The 23,821-nt window shown below is 37.7% G+C and overlaps 2 protein-coding genes across 25 annotated transcripts in view; one reads left to right on the top strand and one right to left on the bottom strand.

The window, feature by feature from the left end:
• Nucleotides 1–23,821, bottom strand: part of LOC129771300 (potassium voltage-gated channel subfamily KQT member 1) — a 1,095,885-nt gene that overhangs the window by 1,031,679 nt on the left and 40,385 nt on the right. The window lies entirely within an intron of this gene.
• LOC129767080 (uncharacterized) overlaps nt 23,245–23,821 on the top strand; it is a 38,871-nt gene continuing 38,294 nt past the window's right edge. Inside the window, exon 1 of the mRNA XM_055767698.1 lies at nt 23,245–23,811. Within this exon, the coding sequence (XP_055623673.1) occupies nt 23,245–23,811 (567 nt within the window). The remainder of the gene's footprint in view (nt 23,812–23,821) is intronic.

The following is a 23,821-nucleotide window of genomic DNA, read 5'->3' on the forward strand; positions in this document are numbered from 1 at the left end:
GCTGGTTTTGTAACTGCACAGATCGTAATCTGTGCAAACTGCGACTAACTATTAATCCTCACCCATCATAACCAAATGATTTTCTCTTGGTAACTCTGAGTTGACCAAAGCATTGCTAGACTGAAACTAGTTCGAATAATTGAGTTACTCTCCTTCCTCGTTTTGCTTTCAACTCCTAACAAGAATTTGCTCCATGGGAATGAGTGTCTCTATGACGTACGATTCTCGCTCTCTCATCCGGGCGTTCAATTTTCCTTTCCGAGCGCGTTTACTTCGATGAAACTGGGTAAAATAAAAAAAATGCGCTACAGCAGATAGGACGACTTTAATGTTTCATGTTTCACGGAGGATTTCTCAGATGGTGTTTAAATTAATCAAGAGACTACAAACAATAATCCCTCTCAAATCACTAATTTTATGAGTTAATGTAAATGCGTTATTGGCCAAGGCTTTTACGACATCGAACACGTGGTCTTGCGAGATATATTTTTCCGCCTGCCCAAATACAGACCACTTTTTTCGGGGCCGAGTAAACTGGTGTCTAGAAAAGACCTTGATTACCTTGAATTAATAAAAAAAACATAAATTAGCGCAAATATGTCAACATGTGTTTTTTTGTTTAAGCACGTAAATATTTGCTCATAATTTTTTTGGATTGTGGCACTCTACATAATTTGTATGCAGATAGACTATCCACAGTTTGTGGGGGAATGGAATACTCATACAACTCAAATGAATAATGATTATCTGCTATCACAAAGCTGAATATTTTTTGACGTTTTGTTTTACTATTGATTCATTCAAAAAAAGCTTTATTTTTAAATGTTTTCTTATCCTGAGACTGGCTCACCATATTGCACTGCTACTAAAACCGTAGGCTAACTTCAAGGATATTTTTTATTTATTTTCGGCGAATAATCAATAGAGTGCCGTGTTATGAAACATCAGAATAATAGCAAAAACAATATTACGATCATAAGGTGTTGGACAGGTTATTCCAGACGACATTGGAATATATTCCATCTGATCATCTTTAGAAAGGTTAATGACCTTCAAAGGATAAATTTATCTTGGGCACATTGAATTGATGTTCATGACTTCCAGTCGGACGTTTATTCGCTCTGATAATAATTGTGTGGTCCTCACTAAGCATATATTCCAATGCCGTCAGTTCACTGAAATTATTCGCATACCGTTTGATGATAAGGTAGGATGTTGATAATCATTTGCTGCGATACCTATTGTTCCAACAGTATTCATTCGACAATATGAAGACTGAATACCTGAAATTAACCAGATTCTACCATGCAAATCTGCGGTCAAAGCAGTATGTACACTTGAGAGATGCAACAAGTTTGAAGGGATATAAAAAAACATTAGTCGTTCGACAAATCTACTGCCACATATGTCGGAAGTCCACGATACATGAATATCATACGTCCATACTATTTCATTACATTTATTCGCAACGAAGAACGTAACCACACAGAATTGAATTAATCAAATATGTGATCCGTTTTATCTACAAAATAAAAAAGGGTCTGAAATTCAATCGAATTCGAAAGGTGTTTCGTGAAGTCACTAATTGAATTACTGTTGGAAAAATTATTTGGAGAGAAATGTGAATGTTCAGAATTATTGGAATCTAAAAACGATTTTGGGCGGGATGAGATTCGCCCAAATCTGCTGGTAATAAAATTAATCAATTGCATCCATTACCCGTCTGCAGTTTATCGGGCGGGAGACGACAGCAAAATAAAATCGACACGAGACTGAGTCAGCCACTCACTGCGGACAGTGCAATAGAGAATTAAAAATCCCTCGATGAGTGTCGTAAGATTTCAGTTGATCGTCTCTTGTTACACTTTCGATCAAGAACTCATCATCCGCTCTATGGAATGGGATTAATCGTTTGTGGCTTGCACTCACGATAAAACCTGAGTAGTAGAAGTAATGCTTCGAGAGTGCAAGCAGTTGGGATTCCGCTCTCATATTTCTTTTTTGAGATCTTGGTAGCTCACCGTTCCAAGTATTCTCTCTGTGTACATATGAAGAATAAAAGAGCCTCGCCTGCTGGGGGTGATTTAAAAACATCCGACTAGAGGGATATACTTATTCATTGATCGTTGAATGTGATTTTTTACCATCCCTGTTTGTGAGTACTTTATTATGCTTCGATATAACGTACAATTCGATACAACGTACAATTTTGAAAGTGAAATGTACGTTATATCGAAGTTTACCTGTATCATGTATTATAGCTGCCTTGTATATAGATTCACTCCACTGTCTGTCATGCATTGGCATCACAATGCTAATCTATTGCACGGATCGATATCTATTTCCAAGATGTACCCCACGTTAATTAGAAATGCACAATTTCATACACATCAGCTGACGTTCAGTCGGTCACATCTGCAAACAAACGTCAGCTCAATATCGGTCAGTGCAACGGCGTGTTTATTAAACAAATCATAAACGCAACAAATGCCTTCCGAAGTTACTGTAGCCGAACCGCCCCCTGCCCGCTACCCACTCGATCGTGTTCTATGTATTGTGACTGAAGGCCAAGCTGTCGACGGCTGTCCTGAATGAGTTAAACAAACAAGTTCTCGAGTTTCGCAAACAATCGACGTCTCAGTCGGGGGCGGATTATGAACCGTTTAGAGCTATTACGGTGATTGGAAGCTTTTCTTCCACTTATTGATATTGTAATCGATGTAAATCAGACTTCGGAATGTGATATCGATGCGTGAAATTGGTTCGGAGTATGAGACTAATTTTTTTTTTTTGAGGATGCAAGGATCAAAAAAATTGAATTCCATTCCATCGAAAAATGGTGTGTTGCATTTGTTCAATCAACTATAAATAATTTATATCTTTTCTCTGTGTCAATAAAATCAAAGCGTTGACATGAGTCACGCGCTCATCAATCAATTCCGTTTGCCGATAATTCGACCAACGTTATTTGAAACATTAGCTAAATGCGGCTCCCACTCAATTATCACTATTTGTGGTTCCACATTCAAATATTTGCAGAAGCTGTTGGAGGGGAAATTATATATGCAGAATCGAAAACAAATTTACTTTGTGTGGTTTACAAGCTGTGCTATCGCAGGGGAACAGCTTTGAGATGATAGTGTGCAGAAAATGATTAAACATTGCGGTTAGCGATAATAGTGATGATCAGAACTCGTGGTGCTTTGAGGCTCAATTTTTGTTGCTGAATGTTGAATCGGTAGAATCGGAGAACGAACGATTGACAAAATTCCAAAAAAAAATGAAGATGAACTGTTCCTCTGCTGTAGGAATATTTAAGAAGTAACAAGCTTGCCATCTAAAGATGCTAACATTCCAAAACCAACATTTTTCGAAGCTATATCAAGTATCAAAGTGGGACCATCATCATATTTTTTTTCCCTTAAATCATAGTCTGAGAAACGATTTTATTCATTGGCATTCCATCGTTCACAGACACATGCTTTGAACGCAGTACAGGGTAACTTCGATATAACGTACATTTTACTTTCAAAATGGTACGTTATATCGAAGCATAATAAAGAACTCAGAAACGTAGCTTATATTACTTTATTGTGTTGCTGTTTGAGTGAGGGTAATGAATATATTCAACTAGAGCAGCCAACTTTCTCATGTTTCCCTTCGTACTGTTGATTAAAGTTTGATTCATTTAGAAATCGGAATCACAAAACAGTTGTATTTCGGGATTGGCTAAAATAAAAAACAAGCTTTAGTATCAAAATACAGATAATTTATTGTTCTTTCAGAAAAAAATATTCGTGTACGTTATATCGAGTGACGTTATAAGGAGAGTACGTTATATCGAAGTTTCCCTGTATCTGTTACGACATATGTCTAACCTTATAACACACGTTCGCAGAGGAATCTGGCTCAACCTTTGTTATTGGGCTGGAAGCACACCCCCGTTTAGACGAGTGTCACAATCACGCGTATACACCGGCTGTGTTCCGCATTTTTTTTTCCTCTCAGTCTCTTCAACGTCACTCTCAAGCACACGTTTCGTTAATGTCAAACGCTGCGGGTCTTCAACCAAAAAACAATTTCCTGTGAATTACTACCAGCTCCTCCAGTATGCCTTTTGCACGTGCTCAAAGGCTCAAAAGGATCACATTTTGAAGGGCAATTTTTGTGGCTATCTTTTGGTCTGACTTTACGTGACTGTTATAATTGGCCCATTGTTCCAGTGGCTAGACAAAGAAATGTGATTGAGTGAGCAAACGTGATCAGTTTGATGCTGTATGGACTTAGACAGAACATCATTGAAGTGAACGGCGGAGTCTAGAAATCCATCAAAATATTTATTTCCTTCCACCTCCGTGCTTTGGGTTTCAAATATTATTCGTGGACTACAGGTAGCATTGTTAGGCCAGGAACAACGTTTGTCTTAAAATTACTCTAACGCGAAAATACGAAAAGTAGCACGAAAATATTTTCACACCACATGACGGATCAGAAAAATAAATTTTGAGCATAACACTACACATGCATTTGCCCTAGGAAACCGAGTATTTTCCACGGTTGGAGATATTTTTCCACCCTAGAGAATTTCTGATAAAGTGTAGCAATAAAATTCTATGAAAAACAATACACTTAAAAAAATGTAAGGGGTTGTATCTAGAATACGACCGCATATTTTCGACGTAGAACTACACAATTACATTATGCAATCCACTTGTTTACCACTTCGAATATTATTTTAGAATGCATCTAAATTATTGTAATAGATTATGTTCTTCGTTACAAATAAATTTGATGAAAGTCCTTTTACGTTTGATATGATGCCTATGACTACCAAAATATGTGAACGGAAGAATTGTCAAACGTTCATTGTATTTTATATTTTTCTCTGAAATTATTGCACATCTCATGTTTACGTAGTTCTCGAACCGCGAAAGTTCATTCACCTCTGGTATCTGGAATGACGATTTTCCCAGGCTTCTCAGTTTAAAAGTACGTTTTAGGGAAACATATTCCGGTCTGCACAACGACAAGCGAGTACAAAGGTACTCAACACCAAAAAATACCCCCGACTTGCATGTATATTTGCAAAGCGGATTTCCACAGGTACATCGATTTTGAAGTCTGTGTTGGGGAAACACAGCTCAGTGGGAAAAAATACCCCCGACTTGCATGTTTTGAGAAAGCGAATTCCCCCGGGCACATTGATTTTGAAGTCTGTATTGGGGAAAGACAGCTCGGTGGGAACAAAAATACCCCCGACTTGCATGTATAATTGCAAAGCGGATTTTCAAGGTACATCGATTTTGAAGTCTGTTTTGGGAAAACCGTAGATCGGGCCAATCAAAACTTGGCAGTTAGGGCGTTTAGATAACGCTTGACATTTTACAGTTATTCAGTTCATCTCATGAAAAATAATATTTCATTAATTGTGATAGACGCGTAGAAATATTTCCTATCAATTGATGCAAACGGGGGTCTCCGTAGCCACATTGGTTGCGCGTTCGCTTAGTAAGCGATCGATCGTGAGTTCAAAACCCTCATTGACCATCTTTATGTTGTTACAGAATATACGTCCACGCAACAATCATCAGCTCTGCTCTGCAAGTCACATCGGGCTGCTGTTCTATTAATAACTCAACAATGATCCTATCAACCGTCTCCGCTGTCCGATTGTTTAACTGGATAATGGAAGAACAGAAAGAAGACTCTTACGCCGAAAAATGGCAACTGTGTAATGTGCTAATTATAGATATGATAACCATGTGATATGTACACGATTAAAATTCGGCTCTGTTACAGCTAAAATGCTAATGAGCCTAAAACAAACAAAAGAGATAAAAAAAATTGATGCAAACATCATTCAGATCTGTTAAGAAACGTTCGAGTTATATTATATTCGAAATACGGGTAGGGTTAGCACACAAATCGGCAGAACAAATGTATGGGAATAAAGGAAGTTCTTTCAGTTTTCATGGAAGCTACGGTCCCACTCGTTAAGGAGTGTCGTCATCATTCACCTCTTCAATTGTTCATCAATAATTTAACTCTTTGCCAATACATCCCGGTCTTAGAAGCAACTCGTTACAACTTCAGAAAAACGAACTTCACGTAAATGAACCTGTTCTTATCTTCTGTAGATTGTTGTTGGGATAACATGTTGCAGGATTTAAGTATCGGATCAACGGTCGAGATATTCACCTCCGTGGTTTCCTATGTCATCAATCAGTTCACTCCCAAAATGGTATGTAAGGTCAATGCTTACCCCCCATGGTCCAACAATACACTCAATCGGCTAAAGTTTTTTTTTTTATGTCTATATTATAGTGACTTTCAACTCATTTGGCTGGTTCGTCACTTTTACTTCCATTTTTGGAAGAATGTCGGGAGTGAGAATTGAACTCGTGACCTTTAGCGTGAGAAGCATGGATGTTACCACTACGCCAGATCCCCTCCAATCGGCTAAAGTCGATAAAGAGATCGGCGCTTAAGAAACTTTCCGAAGACCGCAACTCCTACACTAGCGCGTACTACCTTGCCTGTAATAACAGATACAAACGGTGGAACAAGAAATTGTTCCACACTTAACTGAATAGAATTCAATTTAGTTTGAAAACAAATCCCAAGATGTGTTGGGGTTATATAGACGAACAGCGGAAGGAAGTCGGATTGCCCTCCACTATGAAGTTAGGTGACAAAGAAGCAGCGTATCTCACTACTATCAGTGATTTTTTTAAGGAACGTTTCTCAGCAGTTTTCACCGAAGAAACACTTAACCCAATTCAGATTAGTAATGCTGTATATAACGTACCACATCGCCCAGCCATCGGTCCTCATCCACTGATCACTCATAACTCAGTGGAAACAGCATGCACTCGTTTTAAAGGTTCATCAAATCCTGGTCCCGACGGAATACCATCAATTATTCTGAAGAAGTGCAGTATGGCTATATTTAAGCCCCTAGCTACAATTTTCAATCGTTCTCTCAAAGCTGGATCATTTCCCATATACGGGAAGAAATCGTTCGTCTTTCCAGTGTTCAAAAAAGGCGATAAAAGGGAAGTTTCAAAATACAGGGGAATTGCTTCATTGTGTGCCTCTTCTAAACTTTTCGAGCTGATTGTTCTCGACTTTCTCAAGCACAATTGTCTCAACTACTTCCCTTCTTATTTCTGCTGTATTTGAATGACATCACTCTTCACTCTGAAATGTTTCAAACTTCCGTACGCAGATGACTTCAAGCTTTATCATGTGATAACTTACCAAGAAGACGCGCAGTTCCTTCAGCGGGAACTCGATAGCTTCTCCGACTGGTGTACAATAAACCATATGAGTTTGAACGCTGACAAATGCTCCGTCATCTCCTTCGCTCGCAAGCTTTCCGTAATTTCGTTCGACTACACTATTGCCGATACAATTCTTAATCGGGAGGATGAGGTTAAGGATTTGGGCGTGCTTTTAGATTCAAAGCTCTATTTTAAAGACCATATTGCTTACATTACTTCCAAAGCTTCGAAGTGCTTGGGCTTCATTTTCCGAGCTGCTAAGAAGTTCTCAGACTTCACTGTCACTGACACTGTCTAAAAGTATTGTATTGTTTTTTTTTCGTTTTTTGTTCGTTAGTCCGATCTATTTCGGAGTATGCTGTTGTTGTATGGGCTCCGTACTATCGAAACAACATACAACAAATAGAAGCAATACAACGTAAGTTTGTCCGCTTTGCTCTGCGACGGTTGCCTTGGAACAATCCCTTCAACCTACCCAGCTACAAAGATCGTTGTCGATTAATCGATCTAGAGCTTCTCGAAAATGGACGGAACATAGAGAAGGTTGCTTTCGTCGCAGATGTTGTTCAGTCTCAAATAGACTGCCCTGCTGTGCTAAATGAATTCAACATGAATATTCTTCGTCGTACTCTGAGAAACCATGGCTTCCTCCGAATTCGTAAATTCGTACATTTCGTACCAATTATGACTATAATGAGCCTATTAACGGGTGTTAAATAAAAAATGAGAATTTTTTCAATCACATAAAAAAATTTTTTTTTTCATCGATTTCAGTATTTTTTATTAATAACATAATGTATTTTCTTCAAAAAAAATGTCAATGAATGTTTGAGTAAGGGCCGTGGTCTGCTGTTCGACGCAACTTTATCGCGATGCTCTCACAAGAACGTTGTACGGCACTTACGTCCATTTTCCGGATACAATTCCGGATTCTTGTAGTCAGTTGCTTCGTGTCCCTGCCCTCCCATTGTTTTTATACACTAGGGCACTGAGTGAGCCAAAGAAATCCTCTATTGGGCGGCACTGGGGCAAGTTTGTTGGGTTACGATCTTTCGGCACGAACGGTATCTTTTTCTCCTCAAGATACGCCAGCGTCTTCTTGGCGTAATGGGAAGACGCCTTGTCCGGCCAGAGGACGTACTTCCCATCCGCGTGATGCTCGTTCAGGAACGGCAGCAGGATTTTATCGAGGCACTCTTCTCGATAGATTTGTTGGTTGATTGCCAGACCGCTCGGGTTAAACCAAGACTTTGAAATGCCCCGGTTGGAAATGGCGATGTACAACATAACCTCGGGGGTCTCCGTAGCCACAATGGTTGCGCGTTCGCTTAGTAAGCGATCGATCGTGAGTTCAAAACTCAGGGCCCTCATTGACCATCTTTGTGTTGTTACAAAATAGCTACGTCCACGCAACAATCATCAGCGATGGAGATCGATCCACGGTCGAAATAAGATCGATTCATCCATACAACTGCTCTGCTCTGCAAGACACATCGGGCTGCTGTTCAATAAATAACTCAACAATGATCATATCAACTGTCTCCGCTGTCCAGTCTAACTGGATAATGGAAGAACAGATAGAAAACTCTTACGCCTAAATGGCTATTGTGTGAATGTACCATATGTAATGGTATAGAAGGAATACTGGCGAATGGCAACTGTGTGTAATGTGCTAATTATAGATATGATAATCATGTGACATGTACACGATTAAAATTCGGCTCTGTTACAGCTAAAATGCTAATGAGCCTCAAATAAATAAATGGGATAAAAAAAAAACATAACCTTTTTTTTCAAACTTGTGCTTGAACTTGTATTTCACTTCAGGCGGTCTGGATGACTTGTCGCTGGAGTAGTAATTATCATTTCCTGGAATATGCGTTTTGGACAGCGGAAAATAGCTTTCGTCGTCCAGAACGAAAGACGTCCCGCGGTATTTTTTGGTCATCCACCGACACTGTGATTTAACCGTCTCAATCTGCTCCTCCGTGTACTCAGGCGACATCGTCTTCTTCCTGCAGACGATTACTTCCATCTTGAGGGTCCGATGGATCAATACGTGGGAGCAGCCATATTTCCGACCGGCGTCACGCAGGCTGGTTGCGTCCTTGTTGTCAAACAGCTTCTTTAACGATGTCTTCCTCTGCTTCGTCATTATCGTCACCGGACGACCACTTCCGACCTTCCGCTCTACGTTCAGGGAACCCAGGATACGATATACCGTACTGACAGGTACATTTTCTTCCTTAAAATGTGCCACCGTGAACTTTTTTCCTTGCTGGAAATGCGTTTCGTAGAACCGTACAATGCGTTCGCGGAGCACGTGCTGTTTCGACGCCATCTTTGCTTTAACTAAATTCAAACTAGCAAAACCAAACACGCCTACTGTTTCTAGGGAGCCCAAAGAGAAATGTTCTTGAAGAAAGAAAATTTTACGCTCTTTATTTGAGTTACTGAAAGGTATTGAAAAAATTCTCATGTTTTATTTAACACCCGTTAGTAGTATGTGTCGTGTGTTCAACCGTTGTTTTCATGTTTTTGACTATCACTTGTCTCGTTGCGTCAATAAGAGTAGGTTCCATAGAGTGCTGGATATACTAACCTAGTTTCAGGTTAGACTAAGTCGTATTCTTGTTAGGATTAGAATTGTGTCATTTGGACTGTATTTTCTGTTGACGCAAAATGAGCAGGTTTTATGCCTATTTTAGAAAAAAAAAGCTTTAAGCACACTAAAATGGGTTTTTCCCTGCTCCAAATAAACAACGAATATTTAAACAAATTTAAACCGTTTAGAGATTAGCGAATTGTAATGTATAGCGTATCAAACAAATCTTAGAGAATTCGTTCACAGTGAAAATAGTTATTAACGTTAACTTTATTTCATAAAAACGTGACCTGTTTTCTGATTTGGCACCCTTACTGAAAGACGTAGTTCTACGTCAAAAATACATTTCTGAAAGAGATCAAAATTATCAGTGTTTGGATATCTGTCAATATTGTATGATAAAGTAAAAAAATCAGATTAAATGAACGAACTAGATTTTTTTTCTTAAATCAATGCTAGCGTTCAAAATTATAAATGTCCAACTGATATTTTAACAGAAACTCAAATTTCAGTATTATTGAGGCGTTCTAAACTTAATTTCAATCCAATTGTACTTCTAATTGACCAAAAACGTAAATGATCAAAGTCAGAGTCACAAAGTCGTTTTTTCCTTTGACGGAGAAACAGGCATGGAAGCATGGGAAAAAAGGTTGCAAGTTTTTTTCATGTGCAATGCACTTGAAAAATAAATTTGATTGACTGCGTATTACCTAGATTGAGACGAAAAGTTTTTCACTTGCGCCCTACTTTAAGATGAATATTCACATAGTTTGCACCAGGGTTGCCACATACACTGCGTTTCATATATATATATAGAATCACTCCATTTTTCTGAGTTTTCAGAGATATGTAAGAAGTCGGTTGCATTGAAGTATATAGTGTAGAATACAATAACTATCTTCATTTTTAAGACTGGCCGTTTGAACTTTATTGTTGTTTCCAGGCAAGCAATATTACAAAATCTAAAATTCCAATGTTTCATAACTATAAAAACAGATGGAAAAAATCTCACTCCTTTACAACATTAACGCCAATTTTACATGAATTTCGATAATTTTCTAATTCACAGTTCATCTTTAGTTCTCAATCAGTTCAAATAACCCATTCGGATGGTTTCGACCAAGATGTGCCATGTTGTAGTGCGTATCTTGTTCTACGCAGAGAATACTGCTCGTTTAAGCTCTTCAAATCAATCTATCTCACCATGGAGAAGTTTTCCGACGAATGTGGCTTTAATTATGTTCCGTCTCTTCTCCAGTGTATCTATCCCCAGCAGACGACATCGGCTTTCATATGATGGGAGCTCATTTGGATTTTGCCAAGGCAGAAATCTCAATGCGTACCTCAGAAACTTTGATTCTATTCTCCCAATCCTATCGATCCATACCCTGCGAAAGGGGCTCCATACTACAACCGCTGTTTCCAATGTTGACCGAACTAAACTAAAATACAGAGATCTTAAGCAGTATGGCTCACGGAATTCGGCGGAGATCCGGAAGATGAACCCTAAGTTTCGGTTGGCTTTGTTGATGACATAGTCATAATGTTCACGGAAGTTCGGCTCTGAGTCCAACATTACACCGAGGTCCTTCACAACGCGTGTCCTTTCCAATGGCTCGTTCCCTATGCGGTAGGTCCAGATGATAGGGGGTTTCTTCCTAGTGAATGAGATGACTGTGCACTTCTTCACGCTTATGATCAGACAGTTTCGCCTGCACCAACTCGCAAAAATGTCTATGACCGTTTGCAACATCCTGCAGTCATCGACAGACTTCACGTGCCAAAATATTTTGAAGTCATCAACATATACGATTCGAAATCCCTGGGGCACGGCATAGCAGAGATCATTGAAGAACAAGGAGAGCAATAAAGGCCCACCGGAGAGGTTAGAAAACGGTGTAGATTCGGTAATCCCTAACCTAACGTTAAGTTGACGGTTTGTCAAGTATGATTCCATCTGTCTAGTTTGGACAGAAGGATTTTATGGTTCACTCTGTCAAACGCAGATTTTAGATCCGTGTACACCACATCGACTTGCCCTCCCTGTTCCATGGATTTCAAATTGTGCTAAGTTCGTAGCTGTAGACCTCCCCGGGAATAAAACCATGTTGGCCTTGGGAAATATATGACTTTGCAATTCGAAACAATTCATTGCTTATCAGAATTTCAAATAAATTGGATACTGCACATAGTGACGTCACGCCGCGATAATGCATTACATCATTCTTGTTGCCCATCCCAGCGTTCAAGGGAAGGTGTTGTGTGCCAACATCAGTCAGGTTAAAATCCCCGAACAGGAGATGCACGGTGCGCATATCGTGCGATGACACAATCGCAGAGATAGCTGATATGACTCTCGATAGTGGAACTACATCTCGCCTGATCAGGGGGGATGTACACGACGTCAAGGCAAACATTTTGGTCATTGCAGTCAAAGTTTACCCAAAAATGTTCGAGACCAGTTTCAACAGAAGCAGTGCACAAAGAAGAGTTGAATACACACTATAATAATGACCGAATAGCTGAGCAGACATGATGACATCATGCAACCAAGATTCGGTTAAAACGATGACGTTATACTCATTGTCCGATGCCGCGATGAAGAATTCGTCAATCTTCGTCTGTAATCCTCGCACGTTCTGATAATATATGTGGAGGGGTGTGTCTGGTACTGAAGCATTACGTGCGTGGTCAGCAGCAAGCGAGTCCTTCGATAGCATCCGAAATGGTTGAGTTTCTCTGAGGGCAGGTGCAATACTATCAAAGCTTCGGCTGAACAATTTTTTACCTGAACCAGTCGCTGGTCGCTGGTCGAATTTTTACCTGAACCAGTCGAGTCATCAAGCTGGAATTTTACATCAATCAGTGAAGGCAGGTCAATTGAGTTTTCCGGTAGAAGCTAGAATGGTTGAATTCCTCTGAGAACAGGTGCAAAATCTTTTTTCGCTTCGGATGGACATATACTGGTCAAGAATAAACCTGGACCAGCTGAGTCTTCAAGCTGGTGATTCATATCCATCGATGACAGTGAACCCTCGCCGGTTGTTTCATTCATGGATTGCTAGCTTGAAAAGTCGAGTGGACATTCCTTACTCCAGGCAGCATGGGCAATATTAAGTAGTATGCCTGTGGCTCGTTTGGCATTTTCCAGATGGAAGTTAATGCACTTTACAAAGTCTGCTTTACACTCTTCTGCCATGTAATGGCCGGCACATTTCGGGCAGAACGCTGCATCAGTTTTGTCGATTACTATACACCTTCCCTATCCCAGGTTTACGCGTTGAAGTTTCATCAGAATATCATAACCACGGGCATCTGTTTCACACTGATAATCTAAACTGTTCTGCTTCTTCATGTTTATCAGTACAGCTTCCTCACTCATATCCTCAGAGAAACCGATGATTCTAATTCTAGGCTTGAGTGGTTTTTGTATTTCCACGCTGTATTTTCCCGAGAACGCAGCAACAACTTGACAAGATTCAGTGCAAGGTCATTTGTTCCGCACCTCACGGCGACTTCACCATTCTCCTTGAGCCAAATATCCTTCATTTGAACCGTTTGAGAACTAAAGATGACCTACGAATTAGAAACTTATTTTAACTCATGTGAAATTGACGTTAATTTTATAAAGGAATGAAAGTTTTTCCGTCTGGTTCTATAGTTATGAAACACTGGAATTTTAGTTTTTTAATGTTTCGCGGCTGGACAAAACAATAAAGTTCAAATGGCCAGTCTTATAAATGAAGATATCTTACACTATGTACTTCAATACAACCGACTTCTCACATATCTCTGAAAACTCAGATAAAATTTAGTGGTTCTACAGTTATGAAACGCAGTGTATATGCATCGCGTTTCGATGGGCATAGCAACAACATACCCAAATAAACTCTCAACGTCAACACATCATGCTGACCGGAGTGCATAAATTAATGTTTATTTCTAATACGTTTTTGATTAATGTTCTATACATTTCAATTTGCCAGCTAATGCTTTACATCTTTGATCGTCTTAATTTTCATAATAGAACAGAAAGGGTAGGGCTCTTTTTGAGAATTTTTGTCGGTGTCCAGAAAGGCTTCGAATGTGGAAGAATTTGGCGGAGTTTAGAACAAAATTCTCTGTTTCGAAGTTCTTAAATCCTTTCCTGAATCACCCTAACTGAATGTTGTAGCTTCTATTCTTCTCTTATATATGCATCGCGCTTCGACGCATCGTGATTCTCTGAGCGGTGCAAGAATGGACATGGCAACAACATTTCCAGAAGTCATGCCATGCAGGGGTGGTGCGGGTAGAACGGACAGTGGGGGTGAGATGGACAGGCGCCTTATTTGTATAGTTACGTTATGTATTTCAAATTTGTGGTAATGAGAGCCTCTTCTAGATGCTATTCTAGTTAATGAAAAAAAAAATGACAATAAATACTGATCAAAAGCGGAAAAGGAAAACAAAAACCGAAAATCAAACAAGATTTCGCGTGTGGATGTAATTTTTGCGGTTTCACACATTTATTCAGATTTTTTCCGACCGTATATTTCTGAGTCAGATTCTGTTCTCTGTCCTATCCTGTCTACAATCAACTGTTTTGGTCTGTCTCTAGCGAAAGAGCGATACAAAGCAATCGATAAAAGACGGGTTGGTAATGTCGGGGACATAACCGGAGTGACGTAGGACTATACAAAGGGGACAGCTTTTGCTAAATATAGCATCTTTCGGCGTTTGCACATATCGTACAATCAAAATGATGGCTGTGATAGGGAATGCATAGGTGGTCATCAGCTCATTCACTATCATATATTTCACTAGTGAGCACATTAGCGTACCTTAAACTGTGGTTTCGGAGACGAATGAATTGTAAGATTTGTAGTCTCCGCAAACAAAGTAAATAAAAATGAAAAAGAACTGAGCTTTTGGAGACGAAGTCTACGATCTGTCGAAAAACAAACGAGCTATAAGCGTTCTGACAAACCAACAGTAAATACAGGGACGGATGACCTTCGGATTAAAGTCCTTTAAAAAACGAACAGAGCAGCAGGAAATACATAGCTCATCATGTTGCTCCTTAGTTATTTTTCTATACAATGCAGATGTAACGTCAGTCAATTTTCAACATCAGTTATCAACCAAAGAAGGCAGTTCTTGCTACCGAGAAAATTAGTTAATGCCATCCTGTATACAATGTGTTGTAATTTGAAGCCACTTTTAATTCGGAAACCAAGCATGGGTTTGTGAAAACTGAATGATCAATTTAAAAGACCCCAACCACCAATAAGTTCAAAAACAAGCATAAACAAAATAAATCAGTTTATATTATATGTCATATTATGTCACTTTAGAATGCATTGGTATTGTGAAAAACTTTTAATAACTCTTCTTTGAAAGGTTTAATGGCCCTGAAAAACGCCGTGTTTTACGGTGGCTGGTTTTGCTACCTTTGCTTTGTTGTCTGTATAAACAAATTTTTTCCTTCTTCTACCTGCTGCCGTTTTGCGATTGCGTTTGCCACTCGCCACTCGCTGCAACTGCCTGTTGTTGTCCACCGAACCTAATATGGTCTGTTCTGAATGTGGGTTTTCTTATCGTTGCGAGCAGCTTTGCCAGCTAACTCAATCACTTCGGCGGCCGAAACTATATAACGCCGACTAGGTGGACTGGTGCACTGGGACTAACGCGCTCGGCCGAGCTACCCTTGCGGAGCAATTGGCGAATACACCTATGGGGAATTGCAAACCAACACGGTTCGAGCGGGATTTTGCCTTTCTCTTCACTTTTCCTCCTTTGTCATGTCCAGACATGGCTGCTTGTGTTGGTTTGTTGATGTGATGTGTTGCGAAACGATGTGGTGTACGGTTTGGATGAGAATGATCGTTATGGCAGCGGAGCGGGGATTTTTAAGCTGAATGGCTGGCTCGAGAATTACGCATGTGTGAGACTGCGACCAATGTTTCGTTTATATTTTTTCTTTTTCCTTTCCAATCGTGCTTCGTTGTATTTCGCTGCTGCTCTGATTGCCCGTTTTGGTCGGTACGATTTGAGGAGCACAAAATGGACCAATCAAAAATGGGCACATATTGCATTTGGACAATGCTTGATATTTCACAATTATTCAATTATTTATCTCAAGAAAAATGAAATGTTATTCGTTATGATAGATGCGTAGATATATTTCCGTTCAATTGATGCAAAAACCTTTGCGATCTATTGAGAAATGCTCGAGTTATAAGCGTTCCAAATCTTGCATTTTTTCCTACTTGTTCCGTGCCTAGATTTTCATTTCACCCCCTATATCTTCCGGTTAGACGTAGTCCTACGTCAAAAATTATGCTCTCCCAAGAGACTCACTGTGTGAGCTATTGCTGTTTCGCTGTTGTGGATCTCGTTGGCTAGGGATGTTTAAGACTTCGTATCAGCGCAAACAACGTCAACTTTCTATCTTTTATAGTTTTTGAAATATAAGTCATTTTTGTATGAAGACTCCTGAAAAAAATAATGTTTCGCTCGTAACATTTTTGTGTGCTAATTCTCACGTTTGACACATTCTTGATATGTTTCGAAATAGAGAAAAGTTTGCAGAGCATGTAAATTACGATAATTTATACATAAAAATGTTACGAATTAAACATTATTAGTATTTTTTCAAAGAAAAAAATTAAAAAATTGTTGCTCAAAATACTTTTTCCATTTAAATGTGCTCATCGTCCATTGTATGGAAAACTTGTTGGAAATTTTAGGGGGGTTTTATATATATTTTTTCAGAATTTTAAAGCATATGTTTTCGAGAAAAAAGAATTTTAATTTAAGTTTTTTTTTTCAATAAAATTTTATTCCAAAAAAATCTTTGATAATTTTTTAACAAAACCCAAGTCATTTCCTGACAGCCAATAGAATGGTTGCAAAACTCGGAACATTTGCTCTGTAACTGCGGAGCTCTAACTAGACGCAGACTTCAACACCTTGATAAAGCTATTCTGGAGCCCAAAGAAATTTGGTCTGCGTCGCTGATCAGGATTACAAATTTTATCAAACAGATTATTCCTGATTGGCACCTATCACGCTATAGCTTTCAGTCTACTCCTTCATCAATAAGTAGTAGATAAGCTTGAAGTGTAGTATAAGAAAGGGGTATACCACAATAGTTCAAAATAATGGGCGCAGTGGTTCACACACAACAGGGGGGAAAAAGTAATTTCCTACATTTCATTCTCTGACCAACTTTTTATAGATCAAATAGTTTTTAAATTAAAATTTTTCGAAAAAAATGTTGGAAAAACCCAAATTTAAGAAAAAGCTACAAAAAAACTCTCGAACTTACAAAATTTAAGTTAAAGAATGAAATGTAGGAAATTATTTTGGTTTTCATTAAAAATTATCAAAGAATTTTTTGGAAAAAATTTTCATTGAAAAAAAAATTAATAAAAATATTTCTCGAAAATATATGCTTTTAAAATTCTGAAAAAAATTGATATAAATAGCCTCCAAAATTTCCAACAAGTTTTCCATAAATCTGATGATGGGCACATTTACATGGAAAAAGTTTTCCGAACAAAAACATTTAATTTTTTTTTTTTTTTTTGAAAAATTTTTATTAATGTTAAATTTGTTACATTTTTATGTATAAATTATTGCATTTTAAATGCTCTGCTACCTTTTCTCTATTTAGAAACATGTAAAGAAGATGTCAAACGTGAGAATTTACACTCAAAAATGTTTCGAGCAAAACATTATTTTTTCAGGAGTCTTCATACAAAAATGACTTATATTCTAAAAACTATAAAAGATAGAAAGTTGACGTCTTCGACAAATGTTTATATTTTAACAAGATCTAAAACTTTTTCGATTAAACTATATCGCTATCTTGACTTTAAACAAAATTAGGATAAGTTGTAACATAAAAAAGTTGTTGTTCAAAAAACTTTTTCCCTGTAAAAGTGCCCATCTTCCGATGTATGGATGACATGTTGGAAATTGTAAGGGCTATTCATATATATATTTTGGGAAATTCAAAAAAATACGTTTTTGAGAAAAATGAATTTTTATTTTTAAAATAACTTTTTCTTAAGGGGGTATTCTAGTCTAGAAATCTGAAAAAATCGAAATTTTTTTTTAACATATTTCTGTAGTTTAGGCATTCAAGAATATACTCTAGAAAGGACTTATCGAAAATCCTATTATTTACTTAGTTAGAGCCATCTTAATGATGTGGTATCTAACCTGTTACGGCCATCACAATGAACTTCAAACGCGTTTCTCTCGGAACTAGTTTTTTTCTAACTGGCGTACACGATATCTCAAGTTCTACTGAACCGATTTATGTCAAATTTATATGAAAATAATCTGCATACATCTCTCTATCGCATGAACCAATAAAAAATTATAACTTTTTAATTTTACTATTTTTAAAAAATCGGTAAACGCAAAAAAAAACGTTTTAAACAGCATTTTTGTTTTCAAACGGCCGCCATTTTGTTAAAACCCATGTTTTTGACTTGTCCGAGGTTCATGCCATAGCGACATCTTTACTGATTCAGAATCTGTTCGATTTTTTTGTTTCAGATAACCAGAAGGACTGGAATCGTGTACGCCATGGCACAACTTTTTTTTGAACACCCTCACTTCACCAGCATGTAACTATTCTAATTATGAATATTTTTTTTCCGTCCTATTTTTGTTTTATTGTTGAAAGATAGATAAACGAATAATGATATAATGGATAGTAAAAATATTCTTTGTTTTATTTTTACGGAGTTCGAAAAAACGTCCGAAATTCGTGTCTCTACACTAGAATACCCCCTTAAGCGATTTTTTTTTTAAAGATTTTTGGTATTTTTTTGTTAAAATTTAAACAATATCCTACAGTTCCTTTGACATGAATTTTGTAGGTATCATAGTTTTTATGTAATAATTTTTTGTAAAAAATAAAGAAAAAAAAAATTGGCTTTTTCCAAATATAGTCTAATTATTTTTCGAATATTTCAATATCCACAACGTTTCACTGGTATCTGAGATGGTGCTGCCAACGACCAGTCGAGTTGGCATGAAATTCGTCTATAGGGGTCTGAGGAACCACTTCATTTGAGGAAATAAGTGTATTGCCCGAAAAAAATTAGGAATCCAAGCTCTAGGATTAGAAAAAAGTAGTCAGTAGTATTCTATCGCGCATATACAACTGGTCTTTCTACCGACAGACTCCTTCATAGATTTTTTCAATATTTTCTCTACACAATCCCTGGCAAAAGACATAAGTACCATCATGGAAGAATTTCGAAATAGGATTGAGCTCTACTTGAGGGTCACTTAGATGAGATTTTTTTACTAAAATTTCTGTAGAAGCCAGTAAGTAACCATTGAGGTGATCAAATGTGATCAACAGGCGAAAAACGTGATGATAGTGCGATAAATTGAAAATGTGTTAGATTATTAAAATTGTTCATTTATTCCCTCGATAAAAGCTTGGTCCGGGCAGCAATTGAATACTTGATAAACGCACTTTAATATTTGTTCTAAACTTCCACTGAGAACAGAATCACATTCAATATGACCTAGCCGGATTGTTTCCCCTATTCATGCAAATTCTCATGCAATCATCCCCACCACAAAAACCGAGGCACAGAGACACAGAAAGATGAAGCGTTAAACTTTGTTTTCTCTGGGAAGCATTTCCAACTGAGGAAAAATTAAAACGTTCCGCACATACCGTTTTGCAGTGGGGAGAATGGTGGAAGTTGAATGTTAACAAAACTGGGTCGAGATAGCATTTGCAGGATATCGTCTTTTGCTTCGAAGCAGCATCTCTAATGGAAAGGAAATAACACGAGAACAATGGGGGAAGACCGGCTGATGAATGAAGAGTGTATTGTGAAAATTTAAATTGTAATCATTACAAGTTGTTCCGATTGTTATTTTGATTCGATCGCCGTTTGTTGGCAACGGGACAATGCAAGGAAAATAAACGACTTTCAAATTTGTTGATACTATCAACTTTCATAATTGAACATAAATTTGAATTAAGTCGGTTTGAATGAGTTCAATAAATCTGATGACAAGTTTTTATGGGATGGTTTGCATCGTGAATCGATAGCTTTATTTTGCCTTCATCATCTTAAATTGTCAGATTCTTTTTTTCCTACTTCAAGAACGCAGAAGAGATTTGTTGGGAAAATATATACCGTTCTGAATCATATTTCGGACAACATCATATTTCGGACACTTTGTTCTGATATCTTGAAATGCTCAATGCACTGATGATATAACTATAAAATTAATATCACAATTGCTTCTTTAGAGTAATCCCTTGGTTTCACTATCATTTCACATGAGAACTACATTTGAATTATAACATAATCGGCAGAAATCTTACAACACTACTCATTATCGTTTGTGTTTGACGTTTCCTTAGCCTGAGCACGTAGAATTTACCCGTTCATAAATATTTAAATTTCTCCCGTGTTTCACCAGTTCTCATCATGGTTAACAGTTTGCTGTGATTGCTTGGCAAGTGTTTCGCAGTTGTCTTTAAAATATAATCAAGTGTACCGTTCTGAATCATATTTCGGACAGCATCATATTTCGGACACTTTGTAATAATATCTTGAAATGCTTAATGCCCTGATGATATAACTCTGAAATTAATATCACAATTGATTCTTTAGATTATCCCCTTGGTTTCACTATCATTTTATATTAAATTTACTTTTAAACTATAACATAGTAGGCAAAAATTTAACAGCACTACTCATTATTGTTTGTTTTTGACGTTCGCTTAGCGTGAGCAGGTAGAATATAACCGTTTATTTGAATTGAACTATTTCCCTCGTGTTTCATCCCTGATCATCATCGTTATCATTTAACTGTTATTGCTTGGTAAGTGTTTCACAGTTGATTATAAAACATAATGAAGTTCTTCAAAAAATTATAAAATAAAATGTCCGAAATTTGATTCGATTTTTTTTTTCCTGCGATTCATATTTCGGACAGTTAAAATTGGTGATACTACAATGTGTGTTTTCAGGTTTATTATGGATGCGAAACGTAAATACAACAAGGACAAAGTTGAAGACGCTTTGGATGTCATTCGAGCAGGATCATCTATCTTTACTGCTGCAACCTAAAATCCAAAATCCTCAGGAAATCCTCAGAATCAGTGTTGGCCAACATGCAAAGCGGATGTGGGCGGATGGAAGCGGATGGATGAGAGCGCATTTGAGATGAAACAGATGAAAATCAAAACAGGCTCTACTGCGGTTAAGAGGGGACACCGGTCAGGAAGATCGAAAAAATCGAATTTTCTTTTTTTGCATTTTTGGGAAGCTTATGCCCTCGGAAATTTTGTCCTAAAACGATTTTTTGATATTCGATTTCGTTGGAATGTTACAGTCAAAAGTATGAGATCACCTTAAGGAATATAGTATTGTTGTACGAATTTTTAAACGCGTTTTTCTCGAAACCACGTTTTTTCAGCTGGTGGTATCAATATCTCAGGATTAATCGACCGATTTGGCCATTTCGGATTTTTTAGAATTTTCAAAAACCCCTATGTAATGCTTTAGGTGTTGTCCTGATGTTTCAAAATATTCTTAGGAATTCGTTCTGTGATACGCAATTGCTTCAGAACCGATACCACCATCAAGGTACCAATTATTCGTTCACTCAAAAAATGGAAAAAACATCTTCAAATATACCAATAACCAAAATACCCGAACACTTCATTTTTCTCATGTTTGATCATTTTATTGCATTAGTAATTGTACAGAAATACAAGTTGAGCTTAAAACCACAAGAAACCGTTATGCAAACAGAGTGTTTTATTTATTTACTATGACTCTACATCCCATTGAGATTAGATCTGATTCACTACTCTTCTCGCAAACAGAGTGTCCGAAATTTGAATTTACTCTGTCCGAAATTTGAGTTTTTTCATAAATAGTGTCCAAAATTTGATTCTTATCCGCTTCAATTGAGAAACATTTTTATTCAATAATTGTTTATGTTTTTGATCAAATAGGCACCAAAGTAGAAAGCTTAAAAGCTCATTGAACCAATTTAGTAAAAATATCAACCAAATAGTACTTCTGCATACAGTTTAGCTCTGTTTTCTGCATCTAATGCCTTAAGCGTCCGAAATATGATTCAGAACGGTAATGTAATTTTCGTCCAAAAATTACAAAATAAAGTGTCCGAAATTTGAATTCATTCTGTCCGAAATTTGATTTAGTGTCCGAAGTTTGATTCTTATTCGCTTCATTTGAAACGCATTTAACTCGATTATTTTTTTATGTTTTCAATCAAATAGGTACCAAAGTAGAACGCTTAAAAGCACATTGAACTAATTTATTGAAAATATCAACCAAATAATACCTGTGCATAAAGTTTAGATCTGTTTTCTGCATCATATGCCTTGAGCGTCTGAAATATGATTCAGAACGGTATTCACAGTGGGATGAAAGCGCTACGAGAAGGGCACCTCAGAGTTCTCACCGATAACCACAGCACATCACATCGTAAAATTTCTTGTCCGCCGAACAAATGTATTGTTTTTATTATTAAACCTTCGTTCTGATTCTGAAGAACCAGATTTACGTACATTAGCTCAAGTGTGATCTCGTTTCGATGCAAGGTAGACTGGGGCAAGTGGAATTTGGGGGTAAGTGGATCAAATATAAAATATCGCTTTGTTCACATCCGCATTTCTGCAGCTGCGATCAGAGTCGATTACGCTGTCAGTAAAACTACATTTTTGACCATCGGCAATTCGGAAAACCGGCTACATTTCACTACTAGGTAATAAAAAATGCTTATTTTTGTATTAACCGATACAAAATGCGAAAGATTGCATTTTTACTACAAAAATCGGCCTTTTTCCACATGCCCCGCAAGTTTTTGTAATTGGGTTAAGTGGAATACATAAAAGTAAATATTGCTAATTGGATGTTTTCAATATTTTACAGCCACCGGAAGAATGGTTCGGACATACATTCGCAAGAATTCTCAAGTGCCTGTAAATTTTTATCTTTTGACCTAATTTCGAAGACTTGCGAAGCAAAAATTAAATTGTGGACTGGATCGTTGTCGTGTTCTGAATGGGTTAGATGTGATGAGATGCTATAAATGTAGTGCTTTCAATCACAAAGCTGCTAACTGCAAGGCAAAAGAGATGATTTGTCCTATCTGTAGTGGAGACCACAATGTGAAAAAATGCAATTCGGAGGTAGAAAAATGTGTGAACTGCAAAGATTACGCATAGAGCGGAAGCTTAGCATGGATGTTAACCATTCTGCGTGGAGCAGCAAATGTCCTGTCTACATAAGACAACTGGAAAGGCGCAACGAAATGGTGGATTTCTCGACATAGCAATCACATATGCACCGTGATATTGTGTACCTGAACATAGCCAGATTGCGATGCCATTTTGACGAGTTTAAACTGATGATCGAACAAATTGAACCGAAAATTGTTATTCTGACGGAAACGCATCTGACACAAGATCGCGACTTTGAGGAATTTGAGATTCCGAAATACAAGTTCTCAGCTTGTTTATCAAGATCAGCTCACACCGGAGGTGTCGTGATCTACATGGATGAGCGACTGAACTACAAAACGATTTCGAACACCACAGCTGGTGATAACTGGTTCCTAGCAGTTGAAGTGATAGGCTCGTGTTTAGCTGGAATCTACGGAGGTGTGTATCACTCATCCAGTAGCAGTCACACAGGTTTTATTGAATGTTTCGAAAGATGGCTTGAAGATGTGTTTACCGAAGAAAAAAGAAATGTCATTGTTGGCGATTTCAACATTAGATGGAACGAATCAGGATATGCTCGTGAGCTAAAAAACGTAGTGGAGGCACTGGGGATGAATCAACTTGTCTCTGAACCAACACGTGTTGCGCAAATTAGTAGCACCATCATCGATCTTGTTTTCTCCAACGTGGGATGTG

The sequence above is a fragment of the Toxorhynchites rutilus genome, chromosome 2 (genome assembly GCF_029784135.1).
Source record: "Toxorhynchites rutilus septentrionalis strain SRP chromosome 2, ASM2978413v1, whole genome shotgun sequence".
Taxonomy (NCBI): domain Eukaryota; kingdom Metazoa; phylum Arthropoda; class Insecta; order Diptera; family Culicidae; genus Toxorhynchites; species Toxorhynchites rutilus.